Raw genomic sequence first — 21,543 nt, 5'->3', positions numbered from 1 at the left:
TTAGCTAATCACTATCAAGATGTGATGAACGCAGCTAAGAATTTTAAAAACATAATGTTTTATCTTTAAAGTTAAAAAATTAAAAAGAGGGGAGCACTGACATCCCTTGAGCATGAAATTTTAAAGAGATACTTGTAACATTTTTTTCTTTTGATAGAAATTTTTAATTGGATACCCGCATTCTGGGTATGACGACGTAAGTTTAACTCCTTACTCCGCGAGAATAATAATATTATTTATAGAAAAAAAATTGTCAACATGAATATCAATCAATTTTTAGGTAAGACGCCTTCTGACCCATGCAGTGTGTTTAAGGTTTTACCAAAAGATCAAGATATCTTAAATTTAGTTTCTCAACAGCTCCAAAACTATGTGAGGTATGAAACATATAGAAAAAAACAAACAGTATATTCAAGATCAAAAATCCATTAAACCGTACATAAAAATTGGAGCGGAGCAAACACGGACCCCCAAAACATCAGAGATGTGATCAGGTGCAAAAGAGGAGTGAGCATCCCTTGCCGAACGGTCACACTAGCCGTGTTCTCATTGGCATAATCGGGAAATAACTGAAAAATCCGTCTTCAATTCAGTGTATGAATAATGGACTGGCAATTAGAATGAAAAACGTTAGTCAGCATTTGACTTAAATGTCCCTGAGTGCAGCTGAGTATACATGTAGGTCTAAAATTTACAGCTCTACCCGGCAAGTGCTTGTGTCTTAAAATTTAATTTAGTGAAACATTCTTAAAAGGGAGTTTAACAAACAAACAGGAAATCACTCTTAATGTTAATCATTATATATGTTAAGAACAAACAGGAAATCACTCTTAATGTTAATTATTATATATGTTAAGAGTCATGTTTTAAAAAGCACTTTTAAACAATTGAACAAAGAACGTTGCTTTGAGTTGAATTGTAAAAAAAACAATCACTAAGTTTATGATTCATTTGTCTGTCCTCTTAGATAATTTTATACTCAAGCTGGTTTGTTTAAATTTTAAAAAAAATCAAGTTATATATATGTAGGACTCCAAAGTGCGATGGGACTCCAAAGTCCGATTGTCACGCCAAAGTCCGATGGTCTGCGCCAATCCCCGATGGTCTGACACGCCAAAGTCCGATGGTGCGGAGAAACAATTAACGTATATGACGTCATAGTACTAATGCGCCAAACTACAAAGCCACACCATGCCAAGGTTTTAAATAAGTATTTACATTCTTCATTATGCGAAAATTAATCATTATCTCTCGAATATTTGCAAAACTAACCCTAATCGGTAGAAAAGTGAGTAGGACTAACAGCTTTATAGATATCTAGATATCTTTGGTGGGTGCGATACTAAACCCTAATGACTTGACTAGTGTGTGAGAACTAACCCTATATCAAAGCAATTTAAAAGGACTGATCCTAATCAGTTGTGTGGTGTGCGAGGATTAATCCCAATATCTCTGAAACATGGCAGCAATACGCAAAATGAATAAAAGCGTATGCAAGAATAAATTCGGAAATGATGGCATTTGAATGCATGAAAAGCGCGTCAAGGATTGACGTCGAATTATTGTGACGTCATAAACGTCGATTGTTTCTTCGAACCATCGGACTTTGGCGTGTCAGACCATCGCACTTTAGCGCAACGTGTCTCATAGGAAACGAGCCATCGGACTTTGGCGTGACCATCGGACTTTGGCGTCCGTGACGATAACAAACCATCGGAGTTTGGCGCAGACCATCGGGCTTTGGCGTCACCATCGCACTTTGGAGTCTTACATATATATATATATATATATATATATATATATATATATATATATATATATATATATATATATATATATATATATATATATATATATATATATATATATATACATATATATATATAACTTTCCAAAAAAAAAAAAATCAAAAAGCAAAAAAAAAAAGGATAAAATCTTTTTTTTTCCAGTAAGAACTTTATATGTACATATGTACAATATGTTCTAACACCACTTTACAGCCTGAAAATATCTACATTAAGTGTGCGTTAGAGTCTGGATCAACTTGCCCTATACATTTTTTTTCAATTTGAATTTGTACAATGTCATATTGAAAAATTCTTAATGTTTGTAGACGACAATATATGAACTAAATATGCATGTAGTTATCAAGCTATTGTATACTAAGTATTCTAACAGGGGCAAGGGATTTTCACTCCTCCGTGGCACCTGATCCCACCTCTGATGTTTTAGAGCTCCGTGTTTGCTCTGCTCCAATTTTTGTATTGCTTTATGGACTTTGGTATTGAATACTGTTCGTTATCTCCATATCCTTTAATGATACTGTATACTGGGTTATTTTCGCCCCGTGTTATTTTCGCCTTTTCACATTTGCAAACAATTTCGCCCCGTTTTAAATTCGCCCAGTCATCATTTTGTTTAAGAAATTATACTGTATTCTTTGAATTCGCCCCGTTTTAAATTCGCCAAAATGAGGGTAGAGGGAAAGGGGCGAAAATAAAACGGGGGCGAATATTTCCCTGTATACATTAAGAAATTAAGCATTTTCGTTTGTTGTCTCTTTAAAAGAAGCATTAAGCTGACTTTGGTTAACATATCTATAAAAAGGTCATCATTTTTTTTTATTTTGGAAAATCACATTTAGTCAGGAAGATATCGTCCTCAATTGTTCAATACCAAAAATAAGCTACCTGTTCAAAATGGTTGTTATTTTAAATGCCGTTTTATATTGTTTCCTCATGGATTTGCCTTTTCAGACAGATTATACTTGGAGATACTGGGCAAAGTTAGACCTGCTAGTAGTTACATATCAAAGCTGAAGACTTAATTTGATGCCTTTTTCGTAGATTTTAATAACTGATGCTTGACAATAAAATTGTTCACATCGTGTCCTTAAATGTTGTGCCTGAGTGATGCGTGTTGTTGTAATAATTGTCAATCATTTTTTCACACATTGAGACCGACCTTGTCCAATAGGAAAGAAATGACTTATTTATTAAATGCTTAATCTAATGTTAATTCAATAATATAAAACAGAAACTAGCCAGAATGCTATTCATGTTCTATTTTTCTTATGTACACGGTAAGTGTGATTATTATCCTATACATTATACATATAATGCACGTGAAGATGTTGCTTGTACAGGAGAAAGTAGTGCAAGTTTTGTTTTATGTTCTCCAGTGTAATTTAACTAATTTTACAAGTTCACTGAAGCTAGTTTTTTGCACACACACATAACTTGATGTAGACCATATCACATCCATTTTAAAGTAACACAAACACAAATTAAGTTTGATATATGTATAAATGACGAAAGATAATCAAAAGATACATCAGATAAAGGGGACATCTCTCTTGAAAAAAAATGTGTGAATTTGTACAAAACATTAGTTGATCTCCCCAGTGTAACATATTACATCAAGAAAATCCAAATAAATAATCCAGAATCTAAAAAATAACAATCAGCAAAAAAGGTGGCAGACAAACCACTCACTGTTAAGCATTAAATTCTGTTTTTTTTCTATGAATTTTACACTTTTTAACAACATTTCTAGAAAAAAAACTAAAAATAAAACAAACCTAAATATTTTCTTAGTTGTAGAAGCTAATATCAATTCACATGTCTTTGTACAATTTTAAAACAATTTTACGCATTCTTTACATTCTATCTTTATTTAATCCAGATGAAGTATTAATAGAATGAAATAGGAGTCCTTTTGACGGTGACATGGGGTGGAAAAGTCGTTTACAGCAAGGAAGTCTCAGGTGGGAAAGTTTGTTATTCATCATTTACATACCGGTTACTTTCTTATTTGTTTAACATGGATTGTGTATCGAGAGAGAAATGTTTTATTATGCTAATATTTCCTGACACAATTATTTTATTCAAATGATTAAATTTTTTTAATATAATGAATAATTTCATTTTTGTTGTAGCGTATCATTTGACAGAATGAAAATTAGTTTGAGTAGCATATTAACCTGTGTTGCGTAATGCCTACGTCACATTGACTTACGTCAAAAACATATCAATTAATTTAATATATGATTGTACAATTTGATGTCGATTTTGAAGGAGGCATCGTCTTATTTTTACAGTTAATGATGGAAAATAAAATTTTAAGGAATGAATTTAATAGCTACTCAAATTATACTGACTGGAATAATTTGTCCCTTTCTAAAAAAAAAAAAAAAAAAAAAAAAAAAAAAAAAAAAAAAAACGTTTTAGCCACTTCGCGCTTTATAAAGCGTAAAATGCTCCAACCCAGGTTATACTGTATATAATTTTAATCCATTCCTTTAATTCATACGACATGATTTAAAAATCTTTTTTTAAATCCCCTGATTTCTTGGAAATAAATCTATAATTGGGGAAATATATGAAAACGATATAAACCCTTTTGCAGGTAATAAAGGTATATTGCTGCATAGGTAAGGGCAGTTGACTTAAAGAAAAGTTGAAGTCATCTCGTTTTTCATAAATCTTGCTTGTTAGATTACTATCAACGTCTTTTCATGTAAAATATCCAAATATGAAACAGATATGTCAGATTATGAAACTTTTATTTCAAGCCCATTGTATCGACATAGGAACAGAAACAACAATTGTTAATTAAATTGACAATACCCAGTATGTCGTCGATATATCTAAATACATGTATCGAGTTGAAGGCCACAGCAAGTGTTTTCCTTTTTTCACGTATAAGATTTTGGACAAATTCTTCTTCATGTGCATGCAAAAATAGGCCTGCTTATATCGGGGAAGTTAATCAAAATAAAGAAATGAAGGTATTCAATTAAATGTATATATAAATTATTAATGTACAAAATACACTGTTAAGGGCATTTAATTCCCTAAGAATGTTGTTTTTCATGACATTGAGAATGTCACTCCTATAAAAACTTCCTCATTAAAGAGAGAAAATCGACCACTTTTTACTTTCTTTTGTTGATAAAAAAAATAATACCTGAAACTTTTATTCGCATCATTCGTTTTGTACAATGTAAAAGTCTCAACTAGTGGTTTTTGGTAAGGGAGATTGCTTTATTCAAAAGCAAACAGAAGAGAGAAATATTACCTGTAACAATATAAAATCGACGCAAATCGTTAAGATATAGACGAGGCTATAACTACCTGGTCACTAGCGGGTTGCTGTACCTCTACTCAACAAAGTCAGGAAAATGAAAGTGGTCTTGTTGCTCGTTTTTGCATTACTTTGTTCTTCTGGACAAGTAGAAGCAGATGGTAAGATTCATGAAGAATATTTAAGTTGGTTGGAACTTTCAGCTAATTATGATTTTGTAGCAATTTCTTTATTTGTTCATACTCGTATATATATATATATATATATATATATATATATATATATATATATATATATATATATATATATATATATATATATATATATATATATATATATATATATATATATAGCATTCATCATTATGTAAATTGTAGACCAACCATTGTAGTATTTCCCATAATTATATGTATAATTATAATCATCACCATCATCATCAGCATCTATTTCTATCTTTATTTGATATGAAGTCGATCTTGTAAAAGAGGGGCGTCTTTTAAAAGCGTTGTTTGAGGGCAACCTCTTTGATGATGAGTGCGTGTGCACAAAAAATTCCTGCTCTTGCTGCAAATATATAATGTGGATCTCCTCAAAAAGAGAAAAAGGTGAGAATTCAAATCAATAAAATCTTTTCATAAAAAGAAATGACATTTCTTGAATTTTAGAAATTTTGGTAATGGAAGGGGTCAATTGGGGAAAAATACATATTTTTTTTTATTTTTTAGTAGTATTTTTGCTGTGTTTAGTTATTTTTATGCGCCCGAATTTATTCGGGGCGTATATTGTTTTTGTCCTGTTTGTCTGTTTATCTGTTCGTCTGTTTATCTGTTTGTCTGTCTGTTGTCAACTTTAACCTTAGCCATAACTTTTGAACCGCGAGAGATAGAGACTTCATATTTGATATGCATACTCCACTAATTAAGCACTTTCAACTGACACCAAGTTCAATGACCTTGTGACCTTGACGGGTGACCTATATGCTAAAATAGCTTTTTTGAACTTTCGCCATAACTTTTGAATCATAGGAACTAGAGACTTCATATTTGGTATGTGTACTCCACTAATTAATTTCCTTCAAATATCAACAAGGTCAATGACCTTTTGACCTTGACTGTAAATTATATGCTAAAAATACCTTTTTCGAACTTTTACCATAACTTTTGAACCACAGGAGATAGAGACTTTACATTTGGTATGCATACTCCACTAATTAAGTGCTTTCAAATGACACCAAGGACAATGATCGTGTGACCTTGACTGTGACCTATTTGCTAAAAATTGCTTTTTAGAACTTTGTTGCCACCGGGCGCATAGTGTTTCACAAACACATCTTGTTTAACCTGCTTCATACCGTGTAAATCTATTACGATTTTTCGTTTTATTGCAGTATGCGGTGATCTAGCATATACCTCTCAGACCAAACAATTTCTCCTCAATCTCAGTGCAGACAATACAACGATAATGAGCTCGCCAGTAACAGGTACTGTAGACTTACGAATTGGACTTTGTTCATAATCTTAGTCTTTTCCCCCGTATTAACCGATGATAAATACATCTCATTTTGTATTTTAAAAGGCTTTTCATTTCGACACTTTAAAATTCAATTTTTAATATAACCTCAGTCTTTATTTGCTTGTACATGTGACTATTAGAAAAGTAAACTGAATGCGGCTGTTGGAAGTCAATGTCATGTCAAAGAGTACTTGAGTATTTTAAACTTAAGTATGTAAAGGACATTTTATCTCTTCGTACAAATTCTATTTGATCTATGATAATTCTATATATGTGTCATTTAACCCCTTAACGGCCAAGTGCGCCTTTTGACGCATTTCAATGCTCGCAGAGGGAAAACCGCTCGTGTGATGTAACGACATAGAATACAATAAAAATATTGATATGTTTGAAAACTAGAGAAAATTTCGAATTTTCTTTGTGAAGAAATTTTTTTTGTGTAAGGTCGTTTAAATATTAAAAAATGCGATTGAAATACGCATTTACCTGCAAAATAGCAGTCAAAATTCATTAATTATGCCGAATTTCGGCTGGTTTATAATAAACAAATCTTAATCTTATGAGCAAATTTTCCAAATGAAATTACTATATTTAAAACAAGGAAGATTTTTACTACAATTTTTGTCTTGAACATATTCTTGTATATATAAAACTAAAAAAGATATCCGCGAATGAAAAGCGGTTGTTCCCATCGTTCCAAAAAAAAAAAAAATTGTAACGTCAACAAGAAATATTAATTATAACTTAGAAGACAGAGAATGTCGCGTTCTTATTCGCTTTGACAAAGCGTTATAAAAGAAATGTTTCAAATATTTATAATTAAATTTAAAATAACCAAAAATAGATTTAAAAGGATTTCCGACAAGTTCAGCAAGGTTTTGTTTCTAAAATTATAAAATTTACGTCATATGTTGGTTGTATAGCAACTATGTAAACAGCGCGGAAAATTAACATGGCTTCCCGTGATAGCGACAGCGAAAGTGATTTATCAACTGACGATTCACATAGTAGTTCTGCTGGTTCAGACATTAACATTGATGATCCTTTGGATTCCTTTTCATCTGATACGGACGATGAGGATCCGAACTCACAGTCATCCCTAGAGACTTTCTCCAGTCAGATCAGCGATTCAGAAGGTCCCCATTTTTGGTCGAGTGATTTGCATCCTGTGACGATTGCACCCTTCTCAGAAGAAACGGGTCCAAGTCATGATTTGTCGCCGACTGATAGTATTTTAAGCTATTTCTGCTTGATGGTGTCGGAGGATTTTTTTGAGAAAGTGTCCATTGAAACAAACAGGTATGCTGCTCAGGAGTTTGAGAAGAGGGGTCGCCGTGACGTAGACTGGTTCGACACATCTGCCCTAGAAATCAAGGCGTACTTTGGCCTCTATATATCCTTATGGGTACCAACCAGCTTCCAAGTGTAGACATGTACTGGTCTCAAAACAAGTTCCTAGGTACAGTATGAATTTTAAGCTTCTTGAATTCAAATTAAAAAAAAAACATTCATGCATCATGTAGCAGGCTTGAGCAGGTGCGTGATGATCGGAACTTCTTCGTGTGGTTTTTTTGTGTAAACAATAAGATAAAACAATTATGAAAAAAAAAATTGTGGATCAATTTTTAAAATATATTAGTGTATTTTATTTTTAACAGTATTACTGCATGATTAGATTTATCATTTATTATAATTAACGTTCGTATATTATATTAGCCTAGACAGACATATACTATTATATAGGTGGTAGAATTTTAGATATCTCTCTAATTGAGCGACTTATTGATAAAAAAAAATCCGGTGCCTGTGATGTAAGTAATAAGATCTCATAATCAAATAATTTTTATGCCCCCGGATCGAAAGATCCTGGGGGTATATTGTTATTGTCCTGTCTGTCTGTTTGTCTGTCTGTCTGTTGTCAATTTTAACTAACTCAAGCTGTCAAGGGTAAGTAAACAACACTTCAGTCTACGTCACACTCCATTATTGTTTTAACATCAGGGACATAGTGTTTCACAAATACATCTTGTTTTATATGCAAACATTGTACAGTTTTTGTTATTATAGTATAGTCTTTTGTTTGAGAAAATTTGAATTTCAAAATCTATGTATTATAGGAAATCAAGGATTCAAAGATACGATAAGTAGGAGCCGTTTCCGGAGATTGACCGAGTACCTACATTTGAATGACAATACGACTCAACATCCCGCGGGGTCTCCTGAGTATGATTGGTAAATAAACCTAAAAATTTGTAGAATGTAGTTGATTTTTAAAGTTCATTTTGATACATGTCAAAATTGTCAAACTGTCATCATTATATTTTTAATATTTTATAAACAAAGATATGATTTTTGTTCCACAAACAGATTTGGTATTGAATGTTTTACAGGCTTCACAAGATACGCCCATTGATAGAGATGACTTGGAGAAATTTTCAGAAGTACATGAAGCCAGGGCAGTGTCAGAGCATAGACGAGGGGATGATACGCTACAAAGGGCATTACTTTGCAAAGCAGTATACACCTTGCAAACCAATCAAAAGAGGAATGAAGGTAATTTTTTCTAATCTTTAAAAAAAAATTATTTTGCTCTTTCAATTTTGCAAAAGTTCAATTTTACAGTATTTAAAATATTTTATTTACGTAAAATTAAAAAAAAAAACCTTCACCACCCATTACTTTATATCAAAGAAAACCAGATTTCAAGAGGATAAAAAAATATATTTAAAAAATAAAGAAATGACTAGAACCTTTATGAAATACAGTGTACCTTGTTTCTCATGAAAGACCTTGGTCTTAGCTATAGTCAAAAAGTCAATTCAAAGACACTACAGCATACCGGTACATGTACATGCTTAATGTGAAATATATGCCCAATAATTATGATATTGTATCAAAATAGTGAAATACATGTAGTTATGACTAGTAGAAAAAAAACAAATAAATGGACAAATATTGACTTGATGATGTAATGAAAAAGTTAAGTGAAAAAAGGAGTTGACAACAATTTTTTTCCCCCATTTTTGAGGGAAAGAGGTTTTGTTTGTTCATTGTTTAATGTCCCTCTCAAAAATTTTTCACTCATATGGAGACCCCACTACTTGCTGGTGGAGAGCTGCAAATTTTGTCCTATACTCGGCACTCAGAGTCAATGAGCAGTTAGGGATCTTTTTCATGCCAGCACCAACTGCGACACAGGACCTCAGTTTATCAGTCTCATCTGAAGGACCGGTCTCCATGTCCCACAGTAGGATTCGAACCCGCGACATAAGGATCAACTCTTTATTTTGTAACTCTAGAGCAGATGCTCTAATTACAGCACCAAGCAGGCAACAGGGGAAAGAGGTTATAAATAATAGAACATATTATATTAATCTATACACTGTTTAATTTATTCTATTTTTTACACATTTCTAGAACTTTGTCATTGTTATGAACAATGCAATACCATTTAAATTTTGTAGGTCTGGATGAGGTGTGAACCAAATGAATATACCAATGATTATAAAATCTACTTGGGCAGGCATGATGAGATGCAAGGGCAATACCTCGGAGAAAGAGTGGTTAAACATTTATCCAAGCCACTTAAATGGAAAGGACACCACCTTTTCTTTGATAGGTATGATTTTTAAACAAAATAGTTTTTTATGTTTTATCTCTATGTATATTTACTTACTTGCTTATGTATGTGAATCAGTTACATACAGTGTTTTATGAAAATTTGAAAATATGAAATGACATCTGGAATTAACCTCAGCTAGCTATAATGAAATGCATATTTATTAAATTTTTGAAACTATTTCATAGGTACTTTACATCAATTCCATTACTTCAGAATCTTGAAGTTAATGGTATTTATGCCTGTGGTACTATCAACACAAATCGTAAAGGCTTTCCAGATGAACTTAGGAACCCAACTTTTAGTGGTCGTGGTGATGCGGAACAACTGCAACATGACAATTTGGTTGCAACAGCATGGAAAGATGCCAAACCAGTAAGTGAATGTTTGTTGACTGGCATGTATTTTACTGAGAAATGTATCCATCCATATGATAAATCATATATGTATTTATAGGTTCATATTGTTTCAACCACATCTGATCCACTTGGGGATGGACCAACACATCGTCGAGTACCTGGAGGGGAGGTCATCCTAATATAACGACCACCAGCTATTGCAGCTTACCAGGAAAATTACTATGGGGTTGATCGTGCCATGCAGTACCGTTCGAAGTGTCCAATTGGTCGACAGTCAAGAAAGTACTGGAAGTATTTCATGAATTTCATACTGGAGGTGGCCCTGGTCAACACGTTCCTACTTTGGAAGATGACCCCTGGTGTGGTGAAACCAAGACAGCATTATTCTCTCGGTGATCTTCATATTGATATTGCCATGAGTCTTATTGCAGATTTTCTAACAGGAAGCAGCCAAGATATTCTGGAGTGCAGCTAATTACAGCAGCAGGTTCAAGTCAGCATCGGAGCATAAAGTTGGATAGACCCCGTGGACGGTGTAAATGGTGTGCAAAAGAAGGCAAGAGGAAAGATGTTACTTATGGCTGTGACAAGTGTATGGTTCATCTTTGTCAGGGTGCTTGTTTTCAGGCATACCATGTGCATAATCAGCTTCCAATTTTGTAATGAATACCTGTCATTATCAAAGTGTGCATCTTTATTCAGTGTTGCTATAATCTGTATCTTTATTGTATGCAACATTAATATTTTTTTTTTCAAAGATTTTAGTGATACTTTATATATGTGCATATATATCATGTGATCTGCAAATGAAAAAGAATGTATTTTGAAGGTGCAAACTGTCCTTGAATAAAGGCTTTGACAGAATTTAATTATTGTGAACCTTCAAGACTTGTTGCAGGTATATAAAAATTTGAATACAGTAGATTTGCAATCATTGTAAATTTCCATCATATCAATTTATTTATTTTCCTTTTTTGTTTTATTTACTCACAGTATTATACCATATGACTTTGTTTTTGAATTTATGTTTTAGTTGAAGATATCCATTCCTGCAAAATTGTTTCACAAAATACAGCATTATATGCACAAGTGTATATTTCCAAGTGTTTCTTTGTAACTGTTTTCAAAAGAATGTGTTTAGGCCCATGCAATTGTTTTGGAAATAATTTTTTTTGAACCATCGTATTATAATAATACTGAGGGTTAAGAAATTATTTTCAAAAAAGTGCATGTGGTTTAGGCCCATGCTTTGACATCATAATTTTGAATAAGCATGTGCAAATTGTTCTTGAAAAAATCATGATGATCAGGAATATTGGTGCTCTCTGATTGGTCAAGACGCCTTTTCCTGAAATGTACCTCGGAAATAGTTCACCTCAAATGACGTTCTGGGAGATTCCCTCTGGTTTTCTCTCTTGACCAACCATAGATTTGGTTACAGCTTTTTTGACCTCGGCCTTCGGCCTCGGTCAACCAATACCTGACCAGGTCCGTATAGTCACGAGTAGACCTCATCAAAAGTCAATAATTGTATAAAGTAACAAAGAATTTTTGTATTGGTCTACCTTAGTAAATTCTCACAACTAACATTTTAAATACATTTGTTTTGACCTTATGAGTTTACTCACCACATATATACCTTTATGCTTAAGCAAATGGTATATTCTTGTCAAAACTAAGGTACTTCAGGGTTTTATGATATGTACACTAGCTATTTAATTAAATGTTGCCCATGTCTCGTTAGACCATGCTTTGTGTCAAGTTTGATGGCTGGCAAAAAACGAAATTTTGAAATATTGGCTATTATTCGATATGGACAGAACTACATGGAACTTGACCTTTGACCCTTAAAATAGCGGTTTGAAAGTTTGGGATATCAACTTAAAATTAGAGTTTGAGGATAATCAAAAGACTGTCAAGATTTTGAGTGGCCAATTTATAGATCTATTTTATACAGTTTAAAGATTTGGACTTCATGTCTCTGTTTTCATTTTAAAAATAGATTATTAATGGGAAAAAGGTAAATATTGAAATGCTAAATACAAAGATTTAAAATTTAAAAAAAATACTTGAACTAAATTTTTCGGGTGCAAACTTAGATAATTGTATAAAAATTTGAAGACTTGTCTTTCACAAAGTATTTAATATTAACAAATATGTTTTTCTTGTTGCAGAAACACAAAATACACCCAAAATACACAATTTTTTTGTGTTTGTGACCATATTGTGTTGCCATGGTAACCGAAAAAATGTAAAACAGAAGACTATAAGAAACTTTGATATCTGACCTTTCATAACATATATGGGTTACCTTATGTAAAGTCTTTCAGAAAATGTCTTAATTTTCATTTTAAAATCTGTTGTTAAATTCTTGTATAAACCTCAAAAACGGCGGCCGTTAAAGGGTTAAATGTCATTTTATTAAACGTATCTTAGTGTTTTATATCAATTGCAATTGGCTGAAAGGGGGACTTAATTTCATAAGTAAAGCTAAAATTGCATTTTTCTTGCAACTTAAAGAAACCCATTTTCTTATTTGTAAAAAGAGATTGGTTATTTAATTTGGAAAGGTTCAATAATAAACAACCACCTGCAAAATTAAATAGGTCTTCTAGGTTTTTTAAATCACTGGTGTGTAATTCACACTTACGTTAAAATCATGTGTTACTCCTCCAAACTAGCCCGTGTTCTGACTATAGCTTGAGATTGAAACAAGATTACCATCGAAAATAATTATGTTCCCCAAACGAAGTTGGGGAACATATTGTTTTTACTCTGTTTCTTATTATTATTATGTTCCCCAAACGAAGTTGGGGAACATATTGTTTTTACTCTGTTTCTTATTATTATTATTATTATTATTCTTTTTTCTTCTTATTTCTTCTCCGGTACTTTTTTGTCCGGAAGTGTTCTCAGAAACTGTTCACCAAACTAAGTTAAAACCTTTTTAGGGTTAGTAGGCATGTTGTGTAGATGTGCCGAACGAAGGTCATTCTGCGCGTATTCGCATGCACGTGCGGGCGCGTGCAATGAGTAAAATGACTGATATATTTAATATGGTTGTAACTTTAATATTTTTTGATAAAATTTTTTGAAACTCATTATATAAAGATATATAAGTTGTGTAGATAAGATGACATGGTCAAATTTGCATGAACTCACGCGAATGCACGTGCGCTTTGCTCTGATTGGCTGAAACAGAAATCTCAATATCTTTTTTGTTTTATGATGAAATGCTTTGAAATTTATAACGAAGACATGCATTAAGATGTACTACAATATAATATATAAAATTTTTCATGAAATCACGGGCATGCGCGTGCGCTGCAATCTGATTGGCTGAAACTTTAAATGAGTATAACTCCCTTGGTTTTCAACCAAACAGCATGGGATTTACAACATAGATAGACATACAGTACAGGCAACGCGGATCCCGTATTTCCCGCGTCCCCGCCGCGGTATAATCACAATGCGGTATTTGGCCAGGTAGACAGGTAAACCGCGTTCCCTCGGCGGGAAATTCATCACTTACCTGTCCCCGCCGCGGTTAAATCATCGATCAATTACTGACAATTAGTATCGTAAACAAACGGGAGTTATCTCCCCGAATTGTAATTTGCGAATTTTCCCTGTAACAAAAAAAAACCATGTGTTTATTAATTAATTTTGCTATGAATAGAATTTAAACTAAGAAAAAATAAGTTTATTTTTGTTTCTAAAATTACATATCAATATTTGAAATTGAATAGAAAATTTTATTAAATTGTTACGTCTTTGCAATGGTTAATTATTTTGTGTTATTAAGAATCTATCAAGAAACAAAATTAAATACTAGAAATTTTAATTAGTTTTTTTTTTTTTAAATCTTCATATTATATGCAAACTGTTATAAATGTTGAACTCAGACTGTTTAAGTTTCGATAAACGATTTTCAGCATTCATTTGGAAAAAAAAAAAAAGATGTACATCTTTTAAAAAATGTACATCTTCATATTGTTTATTAATTAATTTCGATTTATTGTATATGAAATGTACAGGCTTTTTCTTAAAGTGTCAAATTACCGGAAAACATGCGATGACGAGCATTTGCAGTTACATGTAGTGGGCACGTGAACTTAAATTTTCTTTATCCAAGATATGAAGAAAAAAATTCTTTTCTTCTTTATTTCTCGTCGTTTATGTTCTGTTCCCAAATTAAAAAACTTTTCTTTAATTTATTTCCCTCTTTTATATAAATGTGCAGGCATTTTTCTCAAATTGTCAAATGACCGAAAAGCATTCGATGGCGAGAGTTAACTTTGAGCACGTGAACTTTATACAGGAGATCAAGAAAAAATATCGTTTTTCACCTTCATTAACATGTATTACTTTTTAAAACGATGTCTTTCTTTTTAATTTTAATATTTCTCGATTTTCGTGTTCAATAGATAAGATAGGATGTGCAGGTGTAATGATAAACTTCACAGACGAAATTATAGTTTATATTAATAAATATTCAATGCAAAAATTCATATATTTTTGTTTTCTTTGACAAATTCTGTTTCTTTGTGTATTAAGTATTAGCCGCGATCATTTCCTGTGTATAGGGATTAGCAGTGCCTGAGCAGGAAACGACATGCCCTGGGGGTTTCACACCTGTCTTAGAGTATACCTTGGGTAACGCTCGCTGGATGTGCACATCGTTGTCTAGCCATTCAACAACACATTTGATTCATTGTTTCATTATTATTTCATCGATATCATTTTCAGATGCGATATTAGCCTTGGAACTTGTGTCAAATTATTGTTGCTTTTTTTAAACGGAGTGTATAAAAAGAATAAAAGTAAAAAAAAACAACTTTTAAAACAAATTAATGAAGTATTTGATATTAATTAAATCAAATAATGATCCATTGCTATGTTATTTCGTGTCTGTTTATATCTGTACCAGTTAGTAGAGAGAGAGAGAGAGAGAGAAGAAAAATATCACAATATTAAGGCACGTGCATGATCGTTTTTCCTCCTTTTTGATCAGTATCAATTTCTTAAGTCTAGCGAATAAAACTACCTCTGATTTATCAGTTTATTGACCATTTGTGGATTTTGTCTTAGTTTTATTGTTATTTATCGAGAGACTTGTTTATGATCCACTTTCTTCTTTCGTTTAGCATATGTACATGACATGTAATTTGAATTACTTCCCTTCTTGTCGCCAGATTACGACGACAGATTCTGGTGGTAAAAAAAGAAGTATTTTTGTTATAAAATTTGAGTAAGAAAAACACAGTATATTAAAATTGTCGAATTATTGAAAATATTTATTTGAAACAAAAAAATTAAAAAGGATTCTGTCTGCAACAAAAACATTGAATTCTTTATTTCATGCATTTCAATCCATGAGCTACACATGAAAAAAAAAACGGCTTCGTTTTACAATGTCGTAGGAAAACGCATACAGGTAATACACTCAGGTAACATCCTGTGTATATAGGTAGTATGTACACTAGACAGCGTCGTTCCCTCGGGGCTTCTCATCCGCTTCGAGGAAGCTCCACTCCACACCAAACTTACCTGAGGAAAACCGAACGGTAACACAGACATCTGAAAACTTGAAGCTTGGCAACTTGCTGATTAAAATAAGTTAATTTCTGTGTTGTGTGTTCAAATATTTTAAGGGCCCATATTTGTGTTTGTGTTTTATTTGAACCGGAGAAATCTGAAATTTGTTAATATGTTCATTGACATGATTTTAGTATTTTTCGAAAAGAGCAGAAAATAGAAATACATTCAAATACTAGCTATGATATTATTGATATTCTGAATAAAATGACCTGTGATTATTTTATTAACAATAACCCCCCCCCCCACCAAAAAAAAAACCAAATAAAAATCGTCGATATTTAGTTCATAGTCTTACAGTGTAGCGCATAATAATGGAACAACGGTATTCCTACACTTACGCGTGTTTTGTTAAAATTTAATTGTAATTTATCACTATCTAATCATCGTTTTTCATGTTATTATTTATAACAGATATGTATACAGAAGTAACGGTAGTTATCTAAATGAAACCAAATGACTGATATAATCTCACAGATAAATAAACACATAGCTATATGTAACTGCAACTGCACGGGCTAATTGTGAACACCGCATTACACCAGTGCATATAAAGGGAAGCGATTTCATGGCATTCTTTAAATTTTAATTATACCTTTTTAGCAATTTGAAGATCATTTGGGGTGGATTTATTGATTTTGAAAATAAACTTTAAGTTAATATATTCTATAAATTATTCGACTTTATTTCATCCTATACTGTACATGTATTACTGTTAACAGGCGTGTTTGAGAATTAATTAATTTTGAGTGACTATTGGTACAAAAAAAAAAAAGAAAAAAAAAGATGTTTTTTATTAAACAATTTGATGAAACTTAAAAAATGAATCTTTAAAGAATCCATGTAATGGTAGAAATCTATAATATCAATGTGCTCGTAACCCCCCCCCCCCCCCTCCCCTCATCTCGACACGATTAAAAATCGACAAAACTTTACAGGTAAGAACATCTTAGCTGAAGAATAACGGCAGCTGGCCCCGCCGCGGTGTAAACACGGTCTCTGGTAGCAACGCGATCAAAACCCGCGACGGTGTAACGCGGAAAGGATTAATACACCGCGGAGGGGACGCGGTCTAATACGGGATCCGCGTTGCCTGTACTGTAAAGGACTCCTGCAGGATGGCATGGTCACCATTCACATGCATGCAAGTGCGTGCACGTGTGCTTTGCTCTGATTGGCTGAAACAAAAATCTCAATATCTTTTCTGTTTTTTTACAAAATGCTTTGAAATTCAAAACATAAGCATACTTTAAGATGTCCTACAATATGATATATAATAATTGTCGTGAAAATACGCGCATGCACGTGCGCTGCAATCTGATTGGCTTAAACTTTAAATGGCTATAACTCCCTTGTTTTTCAACCAAACAGGATGGAATTAAGAACATAGACAGACATAATGGACTCCTACAAGAAGGTATGGTCTTCATGCACGTGCGTACACGTGCAAATGAGTAAGATAGTGTAGACAAGATGATATCGTCATTACGCTCATGCAATCACATGCGCACGCCTGCATTGCTTAAATTCTAAATACTTGGTATACTTTTGGGAAAACGTTGTTTACGCTTTAAATGCATAATTGCCTTCTTTAATGAAACTTACAGGAAAAATGGCAAAAAAAGGGAGTTGGGGAGCGTTTGGGGAACATCTGTAACGGTTCCCGTTACAATTAGCACTAGTTATTATTATTTTTCTTCTTCTTCCTGGAACTTTTTTGTCCGGGAATGATCTTGTAAACTGTTCGTCCGATGTAGGTAAAACCTTTTTAGGGTTAGTAGACATGTTATGTAGATTTGCGGAATCAAGGTCATTTTGCGCACACGTGCTTGCAAGAGCGTGCACGTGCAATACGTGAAATGACCAATATAATAGATATAGCCACAACTGTTCTATTTTTAAATGAAATGCTTTGAAACTCATAATGTGAGGATATATTAGTAGTATAGACATGACGACATGGTGAAAATAGCAAGATCTCACGCGCATGCACGTGCACTTCGCTCTGATTGGCTGCAACTAAAGTCTCAATATCTTTCTTGTTTTTTGACGAAATCCTTTGAAATTTTGAACATAGCCATGCATCAGGATATCCTACAACATGAAATAAAGCAATTATCATGAAAACACGTGCATGCACGTGCGCTGCAATCTGATTGGCTGAAACTTTAAACAGCTATAACTCCCTTGGTTTTCAACCAAACAGGATGGGATTTGGAACATAGAAAGATATAATGGACTTCTACAAGTAGGTATGGTCACCATGCACATGCATACACGTGCGTGTACATGTGCTGCAATCTGATTGGCTGAAACTTTAAACAGCTATAACTCCCTTGGTTTTCAACCAAACAGGATGGGATTTGGAACATAGATAGATGTAATGGACTTCTACAAGAAGGTATGGTCACCATGCTCATGTATGCACGTGCGTGCACGTGAAATGAGAAAAATCAAACATACACTTGAATGAGCGAATTTTTCTTTTATACTTTTGGATTAAATACTTTGATATTTAGCATATTAAAATATATAGATCGTGTAGACAATATGATATGGTCATGACGCATATGCATTCACATGTGCACGCGTGCAATGCTAAAGTTTAAATGATTTTTGTACACTTCTTTGTAAATGTTGTTAAAATCTCAGATGCATAGAGGTTGTCTTATTTAATGAAGCTTACAGGGAATATGGCACCAAAAGGGAGTTGGGGAGCGTTTGGGGAACATCTGTAACGGTCCCCGTTACAATTAGCACTAGTTTTGTTTTGTTTTGCTTTTTTTTTTGTTTAGTTCAGAATCCAAAAGCATGTAAAGACCTGTCCGCGTACATCCGAGTTTGTTTAGAAGTGGCCGAAATCAAGATTGAGTCAACTGACATCAGTGGGTGCCTGAAATTGACATTATTTATGCTACAGAAAATCAACTTTCGTCTTGGTTGCTTCAGGATGCCCTATTTTGCTGAAAAGAAGCTTCTGTTTTGGGGAAACAATTGGAATTAAAAACGAAGAATAAGAACCATTTAATGATCAACGTATATTTAATATGATTTTTACCACCTGCCTTGTTCAGTTTGCAAAAGAAATATGATATATCAGATAAACTTAAATGATTGTATCATAAAATATTTTTTGATAATAGCATGATAGCATCGTACGTGTAAAAAAAAAAGTGTAGTGTCGGGTCATTTTAAGCCAGTCTGTCGGGAGAGGACAACTTTTTGAAGATGGAATAAATGCAGATTTTTTTTTTTTTTTTTTTTTTTTTTTTTTTTTTTTTTTGGAATACAAGAAATATTGCTGCAAGATTGACAAGGGAAGAGTAAGAATGATATTAGTAATATCATATTACTCTAGATCTTTACAAACCTATCTGCATGGTTGTGGCATGTATATGTACATAATCAAGTCTGATTTCACTTCTTCATTCACTTTCTTCCCCTGTCTCCCGACTTTCTGTCTGTCCGTTCGTCACACTTTCAATTTCATGGATTCTTTTTTAGAGACCGCGTCTAATTACTTTACCTTAGGGATTTTAATAAATTTATTTTCGTTAAATGGTTTCTACTGTTATATTTATTGTTTTAATACTAAAAAATCGAATGTTAACCACCCCAATTTCTTTGGGGACCATCTCAAAAGTTGTCAAATTTTACTATAGGACCTTATTGGCACATTTTTTCCAATATTTTTTGTATTTCTGCCCTAGAGATTTCTTATTCAGTCAAGTAGATGAAAGTTATTGTAAAAAGTCACCAAATAGTGAAATTTCAAAAAAAAAATTGACCATTTAGGTTGGTTTCGGTCCTAATTACAAAGTTTATTTTTTCGATGCCCAATACCTCTAAAATGCCATATTGCAGTATAAATATATATCGGTGCAGATTAAATTTCGGCACAGATAATTGTTTTGGTGAAAAATACATGTAGCAATATTGAGATTGCTAGTATGTTTCTTTAGATGTTCTGTCATCAGTTTGTAGTATAATATCCATGGACGTCTACAAACATATAAGCGATTCATGTGTCATTCTTCAGCGTCTTGCATTGCTTACAAAATCGAAAAAGTGAGATCGTTTCAGCGTTTTTTCTTAATTATTGTCGTAAAATAACATTTTCAGACCAGTAGGTATTACAGATAATGTTAATTTTAACTTTTTTTTCAAGATAAATGGAACACATTAACTTACATGTTCATACCTTAGACCTGTTCAACAGAGCAAACACTCGGGAAAATTTCTATTGAAGGTATAAGAAATTTTGGCGAGTGTTCGCGTACGTTCGCTCTGTTGAACAGGCCTCTACCAATGGCCATCTGCAGTCATATTCTATTTCAAGACACTCTGAACCTAACGACAAGTTCTCCCAGGTTGGGTTTCTCATGAACAATAGCTGTATATAACATGATTTCTTAGTATCTGAAAGAATTGGTACTACATACTGTGCCCCGTCTTTGCAAACTATTTTGTTTGATCATAAGATGACAGAATAATCGAAACAGAATGATGCGAAGCAAAATAGTTCTGTGGATGCTAATCTATAAGGAAAGGGTAATATTTTATTTTTAATTGAAAAATATTATAAGGATACATTAAATATCATATAGACTAGACATTATTTACAGTTTTGATTGCAACCGTTGCTTTGTGCAAAACTATATTTGCTGTGTGATTTTTTAAGCTGCCGAACTGCTCATTATCTGTAAAACTAGTGGAATTAGTTAATGACTTCTAAAACTCACTGATTTTAAATTCAATTAATAAATTAAAATAGACATACAATAGAAATTTTATAAGTGTTGGCTTCATTACAAAATCCGTTTTAATTTACAAAATGTCACATTGTTAGTGGTTCTTCTACGGCCGTCAAACCCATATGTAAATGTGTATAAAAAGAATTTAACAAATAACATTTTTGCCCCTTCTTCTTCTTATGGAGTTAAATGTGAATCATACATGAAAAATTCGTCATCTTGTTTTCATAAAATTACATGTAAATAAAGTGTAAACACTTGAACTTTAGATTATGCGGTAATTTGACAATCATAAAGTGGATAATCGATAGGTCCTTTAAGAGTAGTGTTTACTCCTCTGCGTTTGTTAATTTTGTTGGTTAAATTCTTGCACATTTGGTCAAACTCCAAGATCAAGAGGTCAAATGTATTGGTACCGAAAGAAAGTCTATGTTACAAGGAATACACTTAAAATATGGGAGTCATACATGTAGCTTCAACCAATCAAAAATTATGGGCAATGTTTAAGTTTTACGGACAAACAGAAAGCCGGGCGTAATGACAAAATTTTTACCCCTCAAATCTTCAATTACGGGGGCATAAAAATGCATATTCAAATTTTGAATCCCTAAAGTAA

General features: G+C 32.9%; 1 protein-coding gene and 1 pseudogene across 1 annotated transcript; both read left to right on the top strand.

The window, feature by feature from the left end:
• Positions 1-5,078: 5,078 nt before the first annotated feature.
• LOC134267946 (uncharacterized) lies at positions 5,079-19,411 on the top strand. Its single transcript, XM_062750153.1, has 4 exons — positions 5,079-5,246; positions 5,556-5,690; positions 6,473-6,565; positions 18,969-19,411. Exons 1-4 carry the CDS (start codon positions 5,183-5,185, stop codon positions 19,175-19,177), a joined length of 501 nt encoding a protein of 166 aa, XP_062606137.1. The 5' UTR covers positions 5,079-5,182; the 3' UTR covers positions 19,178-19,411.
• Positions 7,986-11,411, top strand: LOC134267944 (piggyBac transposable element-derived protein 4-like; annotated as a pseudogene).
• Positions 19,412-21,543: the final 2,132 nt, after the last annotated feature.

This window comes from Saccostrea cucullata, unplaced genomic scaffold (assembly GCF_032062105.1).
Source record: "Saccostrea cucullata isolate Sc308-1 unplaced genomic scaffold, CSIRO_AGI_Scuc_v1 ctg244, whole genome shotgun sequence".
Lineage (NCBI taxonomy): Eukaryota > Metazoa > Mollusca > Bivalvia > Ostreida > Ostreidae > Saccostrea > Saccostrea cuccullata.
Note: the sequence above shows the minus strand (reverse complement) of the source record. Positions and strands in the feature narration are given on the sequence as shown.

What these genes read in the sequence shown, in the direction of transcription:
- LOC134267946 (XM_062750153.1), top strand. Translation starts at nt 5,183, where the DNA reads ATGAAAGTGGTCTTGTTGCTCGTTTTTGCATTACTTTGTTCTTCTGGA. An exon ending in TGGACAAGTAGAAGCAGATG is followed by an intron (nt 5,247 to 5,555) that starts GTAAGATTCATG and finishes TTTGATATGAAG; the next exon opens with TCGATCTTGTAAAAGAGGGG. An exon ending in AATGAGCTCGCCAGTAACAG is followed by an intron (nt 6,566 to 18,968) that starts GTACTGTAGACT and finishes TTTTTTGTTTAG; the next exon opens with TTCAGAATCCAAAAGCATGT.